Source organism: Danio aesculapii, chromosome 2 (genome assembly GCF_903798145.1).
Source record: "Danio aesculapii chromosome 2, fDanAes4.1, whole genome shotgun sequence".
Taxonomy (NCBI): Eukaryota; Metazoa; Chordata; class Actinopteri; order Cypriniformes; family Danionidae; genus Danio; species Danio aesculapii.
In genome coordinates this window covers 48,452,867-48,472,800 of record NC_079436.1, presented here as the reverse complement: position 1 = coordinate 48,472,800, position 19,934 = coordinate 48,452,867, and the positions used below count along the sequence as shown (strand labels likewise).

At 36.4% G+C, this 19,934-nt stretch overlaps 2 protein-coding genes across 4 annotated transcripts; one reads left to right on the top strand and one right to left on the bottom strand.

Moving 5' to 3' along the window:
- Positions 1 to 478: 478 nt before the first annotated feature.
- hes6 (hes family bHLH transcription factor 6) lies at positions 479 to 5,976 on the bottom strand. 3 transcript variants are annotated; one of them, XM_056481445.1, is made up of 5 exons: positions 5,814 to 5,976; positions 1,867 to 1,948; positions 1,704 to 1,790; positions 1,520 to 1,601; positions 479 to 1,404 (listed from the first exon to the last, which is right to left on the bottom strand). In XM_056481445.1, the coding sequence occupies exons 2-5, from the start codon at positions 1,927 to 1,929 to the stop codon at positions 956 to 958; spliced, it is 681 nt and encodes a 226-aa protein (XP_056337420.1). In that variant the 5' UTR covers positions 1,930 to 1,948; positions 5,814 to 5,976; the 3' UTR covers positions 479 to 955. The 3 variants fall into 3 exon arrangements, with proteins under 3 accessions (XP_056337420.1, XP_056337405.1, XP_056337413.1); XM_056481430.1 differs by having other exon boundaries at positions 1,867 to 2,140; positions 5,814 to 5,974; XM_056481438.1 differs by lacking the exon at positions 5,814 to 5,976 and having other exon boundaries at positions 1,867 to 2,178.
- On the top strand, positions 5,848 to 19,826 carry itm2cb (integral membrane protein 2Cb). The gene is made up of 6 exons (XM_056481454.1): positions 5,848 to 6,045; positions 9,621 to 9,761; positions 11,772 to 11,960; positions 12,691 to 12,801; positions 13,452 to 13,602; positions 18,738 to 19,826. The coding sequence occupies exons 1-6, from the start codon at positions 5,953 to 5,955 to the stop codon at positions 18,833 to 18,835; spliced, it is 783 nt and encodes a 260-aa protein (XP_056337429.1). The 5' UTR covers positions 5,848 to 5,952; the 3' UTR covers positions 18,836 to 19,826.
- Positions 19,827 to 19,934: the final 108 nt, after the last annotated feature.

Below are 19,934 nucleotides of genomic sequence, written 5' to 3'. Positions count from 1 at the left end.
AATAAATGCAGTATTGGTTAGCACATTTCAAAGGGATTAAATCTTTGACTGGTGATGAATGTTGTTTAAAAAACACGTTTGTCAGGCAAATCTGCAAAGGTGTATTTTGATGACAGACTTGACCAGAAACACGTACATCAGTCATGACCTGCAGCGCGACGCATAGCGCCAGTCACAGAGTCTGCAGCAGTGGCGTTGCTCGGCTGCGAGGTGTTCAGTTTAACACGTCTGGGGGTCACCCAAAACCCAAAGCGGACATTCACACTTTTAGACATAGGGAAGGTGTGATAAATAGGTTACATTATTTCATTAAAGCGGTTACAGCTGCTACTTAACTATAACATATTCCCGGAGTCCCGCGAAAAGCTGAATTAACAGCGTTCAACAAATTTATTATTTAATCAGTCATCATTGAGTGAAATGATTATTCTTTAAAGGGCACCACCATATCATTTATATAGAATGAAACATGACACTCTTTGCAGTAGCAAATCAGAAAGATGCTTTAATGAAGGGTAAAATCACATATAAAACACATTATTCCCGACATTTACACTTATTTTTTTCATCCTGTCACAAAAATCACAATAACTGTCATAGATCTATCTATATCTACAGCAACGACATTCAAATATTTACATCCTAGCCTACAATAATTAGAGATGGGAACACACTCCCTAGACATATTATTTATCCTTACAGTGTATTTTCTTTAACTTAGCTTATACAAAAAACAATTAAATAAAATACTAATTCTGTGTAACTGAAGTGGACTGAAATGCACATTATTGTTGCACCTAGAAGAGCTTACTGAGGGGTATATCCACAGGTCGATGATAAAAAGTCGCCCTATTCCTAAAGTAGAACTGGTTCACAAAGGTGCTCAATCCTGGACTATTTTCTAAACTAGAAAATATACTCGAATGTTTATGAATCGGTGGAGGTGAGCATCTGTCTACCAGGGTCTCCAAATGGACTTGTTGGTGTACAGTGTTGGCACGACTGGCGCCTGATCTCCGACATCCACCGAGATGCGGCTGTGCTCCGTGTCTGTGTCGTCCAGGTCTGAACAAAGGTCGTCGCTGGAGGTGGTGGACGGGGCCGGGGACAAGGCGGAGGAGCCACCGTTGACCACGCTCGTGCCTCCGGGCGACAACGTAGCGTACGCCGCCTCGCCAGGCCAAGTGCCAGAGTTGCTAGAGTCCGAAATGAGGTCTGACAGAATGTCCTGAAAGCGCTCCTCGTCGTTCAGAGGCATGCATTCGAGGAGGTGGTTCAGCAGGTCTGCTGCGATAGTGGCGTCGATGCCAGGGCAGCTGGACACGAATGTGTGCACTTCATGCATGCACTGGATGTAGCCCGCGGCGAAGCGCTCGTTGGCCTCGCGGTTCACACTGTCAGCCTCTGCGGAGGAGAAAAGCAATGTGACGTCACGACCCAAATAAACGGGATATTTTAAAATACATAGAAATATTGGCGAGGTGGCCTTTCAAATACGAGTCTTAGCAGCAGCTCTTACCCTTCGCTTTGTTTTGCAGTATACTTTCCACGCGCTTCACGGTCATTTCCAACACCTCGGCGTTCTCCATTTTTACCTGCGCCTAAAAATGACGCAAAGCGCGATGTTAAGTGTGCGTACAGTGGATATACAGTGTGTGTGGACATACAAATGCTTGAAGAAGTGATAGTCTGGATAAACTTACATCCGGGTCGGCTAGCAGTAGCCGAAGCTCTTGTAAACTTTCATTTATCCGGGCGCGTCTCTTTTTCTCCACCAGCGGTTTCCTCGTCTGAGGAGAGAAAAAATAGTTGTGGGAAACGTCGACAAACTTTTCTGTGCGTGATTAAAAAGACGTGTTTGCGTACCTTTCTGTCTTTTATTCCGTAATAATCCTCGTCGTGAGTGTTGCTGCGGGACGCAGGGGCCATATTGCTGCAGTTCAGGACGCTTGAATGGGGGCAGATGGTCGGCGGGTTCAGTTCGAGACAAAAGTCTGTGCTAACAAGCACTACATATACTGTGTATAGTGGCCGATAGAAGGGGGACATTTATGAGGTCTGATTTACATGTGAATGGACTGACTGGCAACCAATCAACAGCTATGTCTTTGTGCATTGTAAACCAGCCCACCATCTGAACCTGTGTGGACCAGGGAGACAGTGAATAGAATTGAATACAACTATCCTGAGGATAGATAGATAGATAGATAGATAGATAGATAGATAGATAGATAGATAGATAGATAGATAGATAGATAGATAGATAGATAGATAGATAGATAGATAGATAGATAGATAGATAGATAGATAGATAGATAGATAGATAGATAGATAGATAGATAGATAGATAGATAGATATTGATCAGTATGTTAATTAATCGATCGGCATGTTAAAAGTAAGTTAGTTTAAAGCCAAAATAATTTTTTTATCAGTAAAACAAATGGGAACTTTAGACTGAATTAAATATTTTCTTTAAATTGAGTTAAAATGGCCATGAAAACATGACATCTCAGTGCATATTTTACATTTGGGACCATTTTAATGTAAAGATCCAACAATCATGTTTGAAGGAAAAAAATTGATGCTGTTTTTAAACTGAAAGACTATAGACTAATTGACATCAAACTGCACAGAAAGGTATAAAGTGACAGACCTCAAACCAGAAACAATCCTCCGAAATTGCTAATAAGTTTATTATCAAAGCTGTTTTATAAGCAGATCTCTTAATCAACTTAACACTTCCACTTTATTGAGGCTGACATGTTTATGAGCACTATAAACTTTAATCGTGTTTCTGGCCTAGACATCATTGCATGCATGTAGTACATAAAACCCCCTCTCAATGTGACAACAACTGTTCAGAATCACAGGGAAAGTTCCGGGTAGTGAAAAGTGCGCCCTCTACTGTGATTGAGCTCAAACACACGGCATCAGCATCATTGCCATGTCCTGCATCACCAGTGCGCGTATGTGTGTGTGTGGGCCATCAGCATTGAGGACATCTATGAAAGTATTAATACATGCAATGCAAAGTATATGAATAAAAGAGCAGAATGTTAAGATCTAAAGAATAGTAGTTACTGAAAAATAACACGAAAACACAATATCACATTGTCGATCATATTTAGCCCATATATTTGCCCACATACATATGTACACGTTGCTTTAGTAAATTAAAAAGCAAAGCAAGTTATATTTGTTTTGCATACTTTATATTACCTTCAAAACATCATGTAATTTCTGTACATGTCTTAGTTTAATGGCACTAGATGATTTTTTATTAAACCACAAACCCAAAATGCTAAGACCACTCATGACATTATAAAGGATGTTGTGTTAGATTGCTGCTTGATAGCGTTTTATTCGCGCCGTTTGTAGATCCTAATTCACGATCTACATTCGAGCCATAAAAAGCATTAATCGGTGTCAGGTTATTTATTGACTTCCGGCAGTCTGATGCAAATCACAACGCGTAGTAGAACACCGTAAACGGCCAAAATAGAACCGGAATGCACATCCATTTGTGGAAAAACTCCACAATAAAAGTCCAAGCAGGCGGAGATGAAGAGCTGATTTAAATGATGGATTGGATCTCTTTATTTGTTGCAATTCCAAGTATTACTTCTAATCTGTGTCAATTATCCAACTATAATTCAATTTATGGCTAGATATCAAGGTTAGTTATTTTTAATAAACCTGTCATATTAAGAATGATCACTATCACTGTTTATAATGCAAATCACAGTTATCTTAATGCATAATTGAAGTAAATTATCCTTACATATATGATGCAATACAAATAGTAATTGTTTAAACATCATCAATAATATGGAATTGAACACTTGCATTATTATTACTTAGATTATGTAATGTCTGTGTAAATTATATGTACTTTTATTTTCTAAGTATAGTCAAAGTAGATTATTCGTTCATTTTCTTTTCGGCTTAGTCCCTTTATTATTCCGGGGTTGCCACAGTGGAATGAACCGCCAACTTATCCAGCACATGTTTTATTCAGCGGATGCCCTTCCAGCCGCAACCCAACACAGACTTATTCACACACATACACTATGGAAAATTTAGCCTACCCAATTCACCTGAACCACATGTCTTTGGACTGTGGGAGAAACTGGAGCACCCGGAGAAAACCCACGCGAACATGGGGAGAACATGCAAACTCCACACAGAAACGCCAACTGACCCAGTCGAGGCTCGAACTAGCGACCTTGCTACCCACTGCGCCACCGCATCGCCTGACAGGTTTTATTATATAATTTTAATAGTTTCGTCAGGACACACATCCTTATGTCTACAGTGGAATAAATATCTACTAATACTTAAATGAGAACAATCCAATCTTTTATGCCCCTTTGAACATATTTTGCATCTGAATGGGTTAATAGACGAGACCCCACTTAAATTACTTAAATCCTGTATCTGTCTGTGTATTATATTATATGTAATTATATATATTTTCATTTTTATAATCAAACTAAATAATGTATTTGATATTTTATATATGGTTATTAATTTGCCAAATAAACCTATAATATTAAGGAATTACTGTTTGCCATGCAAATTACAGATTATTTTCATATCTTAATGCAACATTAATATAATTAAAAATCATTACATCTGTGCATATTTATGCAGTGACTGTAATCATAACTATTTAACCTGAATCAGTAATTTAACACTGAATTAGGTTTCTTACACAAGTTTTAAGAATTATTTAATTTTAATAGTTTCGATAGTGGCGCAGTTGGTAGTGCTGTCACCTCACAGCAAGAAGGTCGCTGGTTCAAGCCTTGGCTGGGTCAGTTGGAGTTTCTGTGTGGAGTTCACGTGGGTTTCCTCCGGGTGCTTCGGTTTCCCCCACAGTCCAAAGACATGTGGTACAGGTGAATTGGGTAGGCTAAATTGTCGGTAGTGTATGTGTGTGAATGAGTGTGTATGGGTGTTTCCAAGTGATGGGTTGCAGCTGGAAGGGCATCCGCTGCATAAAACATGTGCTGGATAAGTTGGCAGTTCATTCCGCTGTGGCGACCCCAGATTAATATAAGGACTAAGCCGAAAAGAAAACGAATGAATGAATGAGTTTCGATAGGAGGGCGTCATGGTGGCACAGTGGGTAGCACGATCGCCCCACAGCAAGAAGGTTGCTGGTTCGAGTCTCAGCTGGGTCAGTAGGCATTTCTGTGTGGGGTTTGCATGTTCTCCCCGTGTTTGCTTGGGGTATAGGTAAATTGGGTAAGCTAAATTGTCCATAGTGTATGTGTGTGGATGTTTCCCAGTTATGGGTTGCAGCTGGAAGGGCATCCCTGCATAAAACATGCTGGATAAGTTGGTGGTTCATTCCGCTGTGGCGACTACAGATAAATAAAGGAACTATGTCGGAAATAAAATAAATGAATTAATGAGTTTCGATAGGACACACATTTCTTATGCCTACAGTGAACACAGATTTCAGTATTACTGATCAATCTAGTGATACAGATTAGTTAACAGAAAAGCACTAAATGTCTTTCTATGTTGGTGACCAAAGGCAGCAGGATTAAACCCAGTAGTTCATACAGTCTCGATGTTTAACCAATTTTAGACATAAGAAATAATATGTATCTACATTAAACATTACTATTAACTATAGAATTGTGAAGAACTACTAATACTTTAATAAGAACAACCAAATCTTTCATGTCCCTTGTATCATTTCGGATCTGAACGTGTTAACAGACGAGGCCCCCTTTTTTGTAAAAAAAAATTGTGAGTGACACTAAATTTAGAAAGCAGACGCTGATTGGTGGACTCTTACTTTGAAGTGTGCCGGAAGCGAGGGAATCCTCTTTAAGTTCGCCCTCTGCCGAGCGATTCATTCACAGCTCTGAAGCGTCCTTGGTGGTACAATCAACACTGGACGTCCTGACCGCAGCAGACTAGCAGGAGTCGTCAAAATGGTGAAGATTTCCTTCCAGCAAGTGACTGTGCAGAAGCCAGAAAAGGAGAACGATGGAGACAAAGAGGAAATCCAAATGCCGTACTCTCACGTGAGTTTACATTGATTGCAATACACATTCATCTCTTTGTTTTGTGCTTGTAAAACTCCATTGTCATGTTCCTGCTAGTAAAATTAAAACTGCAAAAATGAATTGGAATGTCTTTGTAGTTATATATAAAATAACACTGCATTTTTATAGATATTATAAAGATGCTATAATTTGATATGATGTCTAAAGCAGATAAGTCAGTAGTAAACTAACTGTAATGTGTATATAACTGGAATAATAACAGTGCAGTTTTAAAAGTATTTGTTGTTATTCAGAGTTTTGCATGTTTAAAAATAGGAAATTACATAGGATTACAATATGTATATACATATAGAGAGATTTTTAAAAAATATATATTTTGGTTTTAAATACAACACAGAGGATTAAATGATGTTGAGTATAATTTGTAGTTATCTCATTTGTGAAAATGCATGTTTCTGCCTTTATTCTGTTACACAAGTTCAAGTTTCATTTAGTACAGTATTGCCAAAGCATTTTAAATATAAGATATGTACTATATTAACATCGTCAAATTAATAAACTGTAATATTTTATGTCTATGCTGAACTGCTCAGACCTTTACGGATGTATTAAATATTAAAGTATTATACGTTAGATTTTAGGGTCTGCATTAGTTTATAGCTGCTGGATGTGAGCCAGTAATGAGATGCACAACAGGATGACATTACATCATCATCCCTCAGTGTGGAGCCGCCACTGCAGATTAGTGCTGGACAAATCAGCCCTTGCGTGCGTGTCTCTGTATGTGTGTGTGTGTGTTCTCTACATAGACACTTGCTGTTAGTCCCCTCATAATCGTTATTCAGCTGCAAAACCTTTTATCGCCACTTGACTTGAGCTGTACCAGTGAGAATGACCGCAGTCTTTTGTATATATGTGCCTGGAACACACAGTCCTCCTTTCCAAAAAAAAACTGTGTGTGTGCGCGCGCTTGATCCAGTTAGCTAGGATTAAATCGGCTCTTTGCCTTCCCCAAATGGATGCCTGACATCAGCGTTAATGCAAAAACTTTCTGAGAATGCATTTGTTTGTAGTCTGTTAATATGCAGCAAATCTCCAGCTGTCGTTTTTCAGAACGAGTCTGAAAAGGTGTGACGTTGGTGGGCGACGCAGAACATCTCCAGTGCGTCACCGTTTCTAATTTGACCTCATGTGCCTGCATTGATTTTTCTCCAGTGGAGTGAAAATGACGTGGATCCATCTGATCTGATACTAGAGCTGTTATTTTCAGCCTGGTACCCACACACTGTCTCCTACCCGCTGCTGCCGTGTGTCCTCCCTACGTAGGAAAGGAACTCCTGTACAAATAAGGAGCGTGGAAGTACAGTACGTGCCTAAAAATATGGCTGTGCCAGGCGGAGATAGTAGCTCTGTCAGCAAGTCTGTTTGATTTGCGATGCTCCAGAGCCTGCGTGGGCTGATGGAGCTGGTGTCCTCGGCGCTGAGAGACTGGAGGCGGATGCATTGCTCACACCACCTGACGTCTTGAGACGCTGCCGTGACTCACTGATGTCTTGGCGCAGTTCTTGGGTGCTGAAAGTGAGGCGCTGCACAAGATTAGTTTCTAGCTTGGAGTTTTTTTTTTTGGAGTGTGTTACTAATATATAAAAGCTGTGAAATCAAGCTAAATTTGTATGAGAAGGATGATGATTAAGTGAGTTTATGCTTTAAAAAAAGTCAGCATGGTAGGAATTTTCAGGAAGAACTAAACGTGAACTAATCAAGATGGATTTTCTCAAGATGAAAAATGACTTCAGACATTGTTTTCAGAAATATCTCAAATTAGTGGGTTAAGAATTTTCTTAGTTATTATATCTTTTATAATTACAAATATTTAAAACAAATCTTAAATCAAGAAACATTTACTGTCATGCTTTGCTCAGTCAACAGCAGACACCAACTGATTTAAGTCAAGGTCATACATCGTCTACACTAAAGCCAAGCTACATAAAAATCTTTCCTTCTGTCTCACCAACGTGCGATAGATGCGTGATCGCAGAGGACACAGTTGCTCAAGCCTTTGGGTCCGTCCACTACTGAATAGATTCTGGACAAGCATATTTGACTGGTACTCTAAGGCCTATAGCAGACCTCTTCTACCGAATGCCAAACTTGCCATCTTTGGCTTCTCACAGAATACATCTTCTCTCCCTCAAACAATGCAAGAGTCTTTAATGCAAGGCATGGTGGTGGCTGAAAGTCTAGAGCTTAAAAATTGGAAATCACCTCTACCCTCTTCATTCCAGAACTGCATTTCTGATGTGATATCTGTTATGAAGAGACAGATTTTTAAGGACTAGCTCTATAAGAACATTTTTGGGGTCAATTTCTTTCTTTATTTGACAAATGTATATCTCAAGAGCAATCCAGTGACCCCGATGAGGTTTAAGTTATATAGCATAGCAAACTCGATTCCTGGAGGGCCATAGCTCAGCACAGTTTTGCTCCTCCAACCCTAATCAAACACGGATGATCCAAATACTCTAGGTGTTCAAGTCTATTAAGCAGGTGTAAGTTGGAGGTGGTTTGAGCTAAACTGTGCAGAGCTGCGGCTTTCCAGGAATTGAGTTTTATAAAATATATATTTTATAAAATGTATATCTTTTGTGTTCCATAGCCAGCCTGGTGAAAGGGGTGGTTCTTTTTTCTCAAAATTGGACATTTTTGCAGCTCAAAATTTAATAATGAGATTTAAATACTGCATTTGGTGACATTTTAAGCACTATTTTTAGCTATGTTAGTTTATCGTGTAGTCCTCATTACTATATTTTTTGATATACAAAAAATATTTCCTAAAGATTTAGAATATAGAAATAATAATAAATACTTATTTTTAAAATACAGCATCATTTATCATTAGAAAAAAATAGCAATTTGTTGAAGTTTTAAAATAAAAACCAGCACATTCAACTTTGCTCTGAATGGCCATTTGAATAATAAAAAATCAAAACATAATAGTAATAATAATAGTGTAAGCCTTCATGATTTTTGTAGCCTCTCTTTTAAAAAAGTACATTTGAAAAGTCATAGATAAAAACAACTATAGCCAAGTTATTATTCAAATTAATTTTAGTATGGGCCGGTTTTGATGCTTCACCTTTTTATTAATCAATTTGTTTTAATGAATAAGGTCCAAGATTCAGAATAAAAGTCTCTTGTAAAAGGTTTTCTCTACTTAAAAACAATACAGTAGTGAAAGATGACTTCACTTTGTGTGTTGTCTTGAACTAGATGTTGGAAAAATAATTGTTTGCATTGGCCAAAACAGATTAGCTGAAGTCAAAACAACCTTTGAGCTCATGTATGCGACAAATTCTGGACTGTTGTCAGTGAGGGGTGATCACCCGACTATAACCCCCCACCCTCCTCCGGCTATAGGCCGGACAGAAGTAAAGTAAATGTATTTAGTTTGGAGGTGGAAAAAAAGTGTTTTATATATATATTTATATTTATATTTATTTTATATATATATATCAATTTTATGTCAAATATGAGTCAACCCACATTTAAAAAGCTCCTGAAACTAAGTGAAGCTGTTTTGTGTGTTTCTCCAGAAGGATGAGTTGGTGCTCCCGGTGAGATCTAAGAAGTCTCCCTTCAGTGGCCTTTGGTGTGTGGTGCTCGGCCTGGTGATCTTCCTGTCAGGCTTGATCATGGCCTCAGTGTGCCTGTACAGATATTACTTCAACCCTCAGGTGAGATTCTAGACGTCACCGGATCCGTTCATCATCTCTTATTCATGAACAAGCCTATCAAAGTTCAGTTCCTCCGCGATCACCATAGCAACACCTTACCGGATCTTTCATTCACTAGACTAGTTCAAGTGGCCTCTTTTAGAAGCTTGTGCTCTACTGCTGGAACAGTGAGAAAATGGATGAGAACCAAAGCTTTTAATCTTCACTGACGTAAAATGCTGACAAAAGTCTGATAAGCCATGCTATAAATTGAAAGACTTTAGCCAAAACAGAATGTTTACTCAAAAAAGAAAAACTTCAGTTTATTCTTCTGCTGGCTTTCAAGTTATATTTATCACTAACAAATATGCAGGAATTGCTGCAAAAGTTTCAATGAGTTAAATTTCATTAGCTGATATAAAATCTGTGATTAACTTTTATACCGATGACGTGACAGATGGAATGTAATGAATATACAGGGTATAAAAACGTTTAAAAGTCTTAAATTCACTGAAGTGTTGTGTTGTAGGTCTTAAATCATTTTAAACAGATCTTAATTTTGCTTTATTTAAGTAAAGCTGCTAAGTCGGGCCAATGATCAAGAACACATCTCAATAAATCCTTTTTTTTTATATATATATATATATATATATATTTAATTTTTTTTGTTTTGTTTTTATTGCAAAGAGATGCAATTCGACAATGCAGTTAGACATTTTTACTGCAAATGTCCAAAATTAAATTCCCTAATCAGGGGAAAAATACTAAAAACAATTACCCAGTTCCTCATGATAATACTGGGCCATTCAAAAAAAATCCCTAGCCTGTAACCCTGTATAAGTCTAGACTTTCATTCTTAATGATCTTAAAAGTCTTAAATTTAACCTGCAGAAACCCTGACATAACGATAAGTTATATAAAATAACTGATGGCATAAGATTTTTTTTTTACTCCTCAAATCAAGGTATGAATAAGTTTGTATTTGTTTTTATGTAATGCTTGATCTACACATGGCCATTCATTAAAAGATGAATAATCATAATTCTGCATTATTCCTGTAATATAGCAGAGTATATTTTACTGAACTGTATTATTTTACTGTATATTGGCAGTTTTATTGTGTTTAAATGGTGTATATTTTTAAAAAGAATCAACTGAATGCATGGGAGAATTTGTCTAGTATTAATAAGAAATTACTTCTATAACGTATTTAAATTAATTTTATAATCACCACTGTTAGATGTATACTTTTAAAGAAACCCTAAGGTAATGTTATACGTGTATGTGCTCCTTGACATAATCCCATGCTCAACTGTAGCTTTCAGTCAGTTGATTGGTTGGAAGGTGTCAGTTACAGGAATTTTGTGCTGACAATGATTTGATGGTATGATCAATAGGATTCTACCAAACAAACAGTTTAGACCAATGATTAAAGACAATGCTTCATCATCTGTTTGTATGCATGTATATAAACTGGCCTCGAAAGACTGCCCTCGGAGCAACCAGAATGGAACCTCTTGTGTTTCTTCTGTATTTGTTCCCTTGCAGCAAGACCATTAAATCTTTTTAAAATGAATCTGACTGAGTCTGACTGAGAATAACTGAGAATATTTTTTGATCCAGACAACCACTAAGTTATCATTACTATTACTGCTTAACTATTTTTATATACTTTGTTCTTTACGATCCTATTTTTATAGGTCATACGTGCACATGGCCATTTAATAACAGATGCAAAATCATAATTATGCATTATTCCAGTGATATAACCTAGTATATTTTACTCAACTGTATTACTTCCACTGTATATAGGCGGTTTTATTCAAACGTGTGTTTAAAAGGTATATTTTTACAAAATAAGAGCTTAATGCATGGGAGAATTTATGTCCAGTGTTAATCAGAAATTACTTCTATAATCAATTTAATTTTTTTCTATCATCCCCATTAAGATAGCCTTAATGATGGACATTAAAAAGTAAATAATGAAATAACATGTATGCTCTATTAAAGCGCTCCACCATCTTTCTCCAGATCCCAGAGGACAGTTTCTTCCACTGTCGGATGATGTATGAAGACCCCGTGTTCGCCCCTTTACTCGGGCGACAAGAGTTAGAGGAGAAAGTGGGCATCTACCTGGACGATAACTATGAGCAGATCAGCGTTCCCGTGCCAGATTTCGGAAGCGGCGACCCGGCAGACATCATTCACGACTTTCACAGGGTGAGCAGCTTTCAGAGAAGCTCTTGAAGCTCTGCACAATGAGCTCTGGTGCAGTTTCTACTCGTTCTTTGGCGGCACAAAGCTGGCGTTAGTCATCACGGCTCCCCCAGATGGACTGTGAACCATCTCTAAGGAAGCCTTTTGTCTGCTTGAAATCATTGTTTAATATGCAGCGTGAAGTGCCAGGCACAGAACAAGCTAATGTTTCTGTGAAAGCCGCAGTTTCAGCCAAACCAGAGAAGTTCTGAAGCTGCGAGAATGTCAGTCAGAACGTTTTGTTTTCCTAGTTGCATGGATTTGCTGGGAAATATAGTTAAAAACTGCAATGTTGTGGAATATGGTTGCATTTTTATGAACTAGCATTTTGCATTTGAATGTAATTTATTACTGTGATGCAAGGTTGAATTTTCAGCATCATTATTGCAGTCTTTGGAAATTTATTACTTTTTTATATGATTATGTATTTGTTTTATATAATTAAATTATTATTAAATAATTATTTAAAGGAAAAATAATATAATTAATTAAATAATAATTATTTAAATACATTATTATGAACATTTTTGTGGAAATATAATAAAAGCACTACATTTATTTCTAAAAATGGGAATTTATAAAGATATTTTAAATGTCTTTACTGTCACTTTTCAGTATAATGAAAAAGAAAAACAACATTAATTTGATTTGGAGTCGTTATTTACGGAGGTGTTCTGCTTTGTCATCCACACAGGGACTCACAGCTTACTACGACATTGCGTTGGATAAGTGCTACGTGATCGAGCTCAACACCACAATTGTCATGCCGCCCAGAAACCTGTGGGAACTGCTTGTCAATGTCAAGGTAACAGCTTGCATACAGCTTTATGTAACCGTTGAACAAAAGGTCTCGGCTCTTGAGTCACACGTTTTGATGTGCAGGTTTATTTCCAAAATATATGAAACAAGGAGCATTTCACGAATGATCTCTGAAGGTGGAACTGCACTTCCAGAAATGCAAAGGCGGTTATAGAAAAATATTTTTTAGGATGAAACTTCATGATAAAATTTCATTGTCGTTTAGCAATAAATAGGCTAACAATGCAGTCATGTATACCATTACATAATATAGTAATGCAAGTGTAATCTATATGATAGTAAATGTAATCTAATATTATAATTATATTTAATTAATATGTGAATTTTTTCAACTATTTATTATAAAAATGTAGTATATTAAATCATGTATAATATAATTTACTCTGAATAAATAATATCCCTACAGTTCTACTCAGTTATCAAACATTTTCTCCAGTAAAATTACTTCTATAATTAATAAAGTAATTGCAATTCAAATGACTGCGCTTGCAAAATATGACAAAACATGCAAATTTGAGCCAAAGTCACATCCCTAGCAGAGCTGACGCACAATTGTAATCCGTTTGATTTGTCATGATCAGTGTGTCTGTTGATGGAGCCCAATGTGACCATTTGCACGTGTTTGTGTTTTGGCAGCGGGGAACGTATTTGCCCCAGACCTACATGATCCAGGAGGAGATGGTGGTAACGGGACGCGTCAGGAACTTGCGTCAGCTCGGACCCTTCATCCACCGGCTCTGCTACGCAAAAGAGACCTACAGACTGAGACGCCGCAGCGGACAAAGACGTGAGTTTCATTACTACTTTATTTATTCAAATTAATTATTATAAGATTATTACCACTAATAATATTTGTTTCATACTTGATATTAGTGATTTTAAAAGACTATTAAACATTTAAAAGAAGTCTCTTATGCACATCAGTGCTGGAATACATTTTTTTTCCAGATTTTTTTTGTTGTTGTATTGAATCCTTAATAAACAGCATTTATTTGAAATAAATGCTTTGTAATATTTATAATTATACTTTCACTTTTGATCTATTTAAGGCATCTTTATAGATAACATTTAATTTTACTAAGTCATTTCAAGCCGAGCTTTGTCATTCCACTATATACAGAGGAACGAAATGTGGTCTTGCAGGACAACGGTGCTACATAAATGAATCATAAACACAAACGCAACACTGGACATAAAAACTATTTTAAAAACCTATGCTTAACTAACATATACTATAAGATGCTTAACTATACATGAAGGAAATTAACTATACACATAAGAATTATCTATACACATAAGATACTTGACTATACACATAAGACAGGCTATACAAGTACTTTTACATGAGACTGAACGGTGTTGTGCAGGATATTGTGCAACAGGGGTATTAAAGGTGAATATTGTGCAAGAGGTATTTGAGGTTGGATATTGTGTGAAAGAGGTATTTAAGGTTGTAGCAAGCAGCGCAACATGATTCTGGTACATTTATAGTAAGCATCGCTTTCCTTATTGAGTCCTTGTAAGATGTAGTTTTAATAAAGTGTCAGGTGCATCAGAGAGAAGAGGGTTTTTACAGTGTTTCTACAGGTGGTTTGTCAAGCCAACTCACCTGAATGAAGCACAATTTGAAATGCACAATGTTTCCATTTGAATGATAGCATCATTGATTTTATTGTAATAAGTCATTGTAATACTAATATATAACTTTATAATATTAATAAGAGGTAAGTCTGGGGTTCTCTCATTTTTTTAGCTTATTAGAATGATATTTGAAAGGTCATGTGACATTAAAGGCTGCAGCAGTCATGTTAAAAATTCAGTATTGCATTACAAGAACCGTTTTTAAAAATATTTAACGTATTCAACTCTGCAGTCGTTTTTTAAATGAACTCAAATAGAGAAATAACATTTTAATTCTTGTAATATTTCATAATACAAAAATTGTAGTGTGTTTTAATCAAATAAATGTACACTTGTTGTACATGAGTCTTTGTATCCTTCAAAATCATAATTATTATTCTCGATTTTACACTATTAGTGTATTTGCCCACATGCCCACAAAAAATTTAATAAAAATCCAGCAGATTTTCTTTAAAGCAGTGTTTCTCAACCACGTTCCTGTAGGACCACCAGCACTGCATGTTTTGGATGTCTCCTTTGTCTGTCACACCCATTACAGGTCTTTCAGTCTCTGCTAATGAGCTGATGATCTGAATCAGGTGTGTTTTGATTAAAGAGACAAGGGCTGTTTTTCAATATGCATTCTTCAGCGATCTTGTGTTCTGGTGTAATGTCGTCATCATCAACCACCAAAGTTCGTGTGAAGGTCATGTGACCATCAGGAAGAACGCAGCATCTCATTTCTCAGAGGATGCGTTTTTTGTTCTTGTGGTCTCCCGAGTTCGTTCGTTCAAGGTAACTTGGCAAGTATGGACTCCACAAGAACACGAGTCCGTTCTCAGTGTTCTTGTAATTGAGAAACAGCCATAGAAAATGTGCAGAGTTGGTGGTCCTCCAGAAACGTGGTTTAGAAACACTGCTTTAAAGGCATTAATGTGCTGTGCATCATAATGATTATTACATATAACAATCAGCATCATGTTGACTTTACATGCTAAAGCACTACAGAACAGGTTAAAAAAAAAAGACTAAATAAAGATCTAACACATTATAATCGTGGCTTTTGGGCTGCATTTTGCAAAGTGAGTGTCAGTCTATAACGTTATCTTGTATAATTATTAAAATGGCAATTCTGATGTTATCAAATAGATGAACTTTCCTCTATCTGAGCATGTTGGTTGTTACTGGCACCTGTGATCACAGATGTAGCTGTGGTTTCTGTTGTCTTTAGTTCCTGTTTAGGTTTTTGCTTTTGCTATCTACCCTGATATCTTCTGAAAAATCAGACACATTAACTGTTGCTTTTAACGTGTCAGAAACGCCTTCCTCTTTTTATGAGTCAGATGCACACTGGTATGAAAGGAAGTATTGCGTTGGCATTGATTATGGCCATGCCAGGTTCTGTAATTCTGCTACAGCACAGTGACACCGATCCTCATCCTGATTAATGCGTGTGATTTTTAAGATTGTGGGTGTTTGAGCGTGACTCACGAGCGTAGACATCTCCAGTTAGCAGAGCACGCAGAGGGGGATGTGATGCACGTCAGCCGCTGATGCATTGTGGGAACTGTTGTCTGGTCAGAGGGGTCTCTCTCTCTCTCTCGGCTAAACTGTAGTTTGGCGCGTTCAGGACTTCCTCTCACACATCCAAGTGCAGATGGTTGTCTGGAAAACCACAGGAAACAGAAATGTGGTGACTTGTGAAATTCGTGCCACACCAAGGAAGTGTCCCCTGAGTTCAACCTCCCAGAAACCATACATTTCTCAACGCTTTTACAATCCAAACGACCCACCCAAAGATTGCAACATTTTCTATCTGAAGCAAAGCCTTTTTTTGTAAATTAGAAAGAGGTTTTGAAAGACATGTGTTTAAATCCTCTAAAATAGCAGTGTCTACTAATGTTAGGTGTTAGAAATATTTTTGGAAACTAGCTTAAAGAAACATTTCATACAAACTTTTATTTCATTTGGAAATTCTATTGCCTTGAATTTTTCTTTTTTTACTGTGTTTTTATTTATTTTTTTAATTTAAAGGAGAAAATAAAAGAAAAAGTAGAGAAACCGAAAGAAGGAAATAAAATAACAATAACATCAGAACTTAAATGAACAGCTGACTGGTCAAGTTGGTCCTTAAGTCATGCTGACGGATACATGTCTGATTAAAGTCAGGTTACACAATATAAAGGTATAAACACAATCTCTTTCTCAAAATATTGCAAGTATTTGTCCATTTATAGATAAGTCGACATATTGATTATTGTGACAGACCTATCGTGCAATACTTGGAGATTACCTCAATTTTTGCCCTGCAATATATTTACAAACTCACAAGTAACGTTAATGCTATTTTACATTGACCGTTACATTCTTCCTCACAGGTGTCAAAGTTTATAATTGGGCATTTACCTAAAAGGACATATAATAGTGTATATATAATAGGACATTTACCTTTTTAACGTCAAATTATAGAATCTAAATAACCTTACGAATGAAACCTATTTTAAAGTGTTAATGGCTACTTGCATTATTATGCTGTTATATAGTCATTATATAATCAGTGGCATAAAATGATCTAAAAATGACAATAATATCGCTTATCGCAACATATTTTCTGTGACAATATATCGCACAACAAAAATTCCTTATTGTGACACTCCTATTTTTAGCTTTAGTGAAAAAAAATACACATTTTGAACTTTGCCAAGAATATCCAACCATTCAGACTTTTCTGTTATCACCTATTAAATAAGATTTGTTATTATTAGGTATAACTACATTAGTTAACATGCGCGCGCAATGACAAATATACTATAGAGTTCTAATCATTATGGATGTTAATCTCAACATTTACTTATACATTTCATACCTAAAATGGTTTTTAATGCGCTATAATATGTGACATTTTAGCAATTGGCATTAATAAATGCTTCAAAATATGTTTTTCAATTATTCATTATTTCAATTATAATTTTTTTTTTGTTTTGTTCATATTATTTGAACCACATAAGCTGTTCTTTCATCAGCCTTTAAAGGTGCTGTAAGTTTTTGACTCTTCTAAAGCATAAAAATACCATATTATGTTTGCAGATATTAATAAAGCATACTAAGTGAACATTCTTGCTTGTCTGAAAAACATTGCTAAAGTCAGATATTCTGCCTTGAAAATGTGCATTACGTGCTGGAACGTCTGTCTTTGTTTTGGTCATTTAACCTACCCACTGCCACTTTAGCCAATTATATTCCAGCACTCCAGGTTGCCTTGGTGGAAAACCACGTATTTGACTAATTCAGTCAGAAAGGTTCTCAAAGTACACATCTGTGACCGAAATGTGACCTCTGGTGGACAGTAGTAGACTCCGAAATGAGACTCTGATTCAGAGTTCCACTTGAGGTGGTTCTTAATTGGCAAAGAATATAAATATTATGAATTTAAACATTAGATGAGCAGGTTACATTGTAACCTCGTGTCCTAACAACACGCTACATGATGAGATTGGCAGTGATAAGCAACTGGACTGTTTGCACCTGACGAAACATGACTAATTTAAATGCAGCCAATCAGAAGCACAGAATAGTACACTCACTGCACTCCAACAAAATGGTAAGGTTTACAGTCTTAATTAATACATATTAAATGTACATGCTGAATCACTGACATCTATTGGCTTGCACTGAAGTTCCATTTCAAACGGTTTATTTTATTTTCAAGATCTGAGGTGAACTATCCACTGCTGCTTTCAGTAGTATGGCAGTGAATGTCAGGTAAAATGGCATTCAAACTCACATTATTAGCATTTAACACTGAATAAAGCACATGAGGTGTACCTGAGGTGATCATTGTCAGTTTTCTGTTGTTCAGCTACAATAATAGAAGCTGTTTCTAAAATATATAATTCAGGTGTTGGTTAGGACAAAAACTCCTTTTAATATGGAAAATATTTACTTCTATCGCGTGTCGTTGCTTTTATTTAGAACATGACTCAAATCAGCCTTAAATAATAAATAAATAAATGGCATTTTAAAATGTTTTCACTTATATTAAATTGCACAACCCTAAAAAATGTAATAGTTTTGGATAAAATGAATGCAGTATTTGTGAGCATAAGAGACTTTCAAAACCATTAAAGATCTTCCCATCTCTAAACTTAAAAGTAATTCTTATCTAAATTGGACTGCACCAAATTTTGTCAAACTATGTTGAGCAGACATTATTTGTCAGAACTCAACATCTACACAGTATTTAAGTTGTGTGTTACAAGAAAGAACCCGTTTAACCCAAAATCTGACTCATTTGTTCCTCAGGCATCGATAAGAGGGAGACGAAAAACTGCCACACCATCAGGCACTTTGAGAACACATTTGCTGTGGAGACGAAGATCTGTGAACGACTCCTGCTGTAGTTTCCCTCTCTTATCTCCTCCAATCTACTGAGCAAAACCCAAACCATCTGTCCAGCTTAACAGCACTTTATCAGCTTGATAAACCTGTAAATAATGTTAGATAAAGCCATGTCTGATCTCTGTTTGTCTTTTTTAAAACTCTAAGTTACTTTTTTTTTTTTTTCATTCTATATTTTTTTGTCTTTGTTAGTTTTTGATTTGCACATTGTCTGTAGTGTAACGTTTTATTTCACTCTCAGGTTATGCGTGTTGTTTTTCTTCTTGTGGGGAAAGAAATTGAGATTAGCTTCAGACATTTTTAGTCTGGCAATCGCTGAAGAATGATTTGCATTATTTCTGTTTGTTTTTGTGTCAAGCCTCAGTTTGTGCAGACTGACGGCTGGTTAAGTGGTTTCTTTATCTGTTTGTTTCCTCTTGTGTTAGCAAAGAAATCCAGTATTAGAAAATCATCTTCAATGCCAAAAGATGTATACCTCATATTTTAGAAATGACTTCAAGTCATAGCGTAGGTTTGACCGTGATATAAGCAATATACGTTTTCTTATCTTGGATTTCCTATCTTGAATTTCATCGGTTTGTCATGTTTGTCAACTGATGCTCTGAGCATTGCTCTTTAATACTTGTGAATAAAGTTTATAGAAAAATTTTAAAAACTGAAATGGTTCCTTATCTTTAAATGCAGTGTGTGTGTGTGCGCATACTGATCAGAATGGCTGATTTGAATTGTCTTTTGGCACAGATGTGCGCAAATGTATTCCTTTTTGTTTTTCTATGTACATGCCCACGGCAGATCCACTAGAATCACTTCATATTGCTTGCACTTTTTTTCTAATCGTACCATTTATGTGTGTTTGTTCCTCTTGCACATAATGGTGTAGCAAATAACTGGTTTTGTCTGAAATAAATGAGGCGTTTGATTTGATGCACTCTATTCTGCTGCTCTCTCTAATCGCTTGTAAGAAAAATCTATCAATAAACTGCTGAAACCCTACTCCCTTTCAGTTGAGATTATTACATCTAATTTAAGGACCTGCGTGCAAGAACTTTCAGAACACACAAACCACAAAATACAGCGTTGGCTGGTGTGAAAACAAGGAGG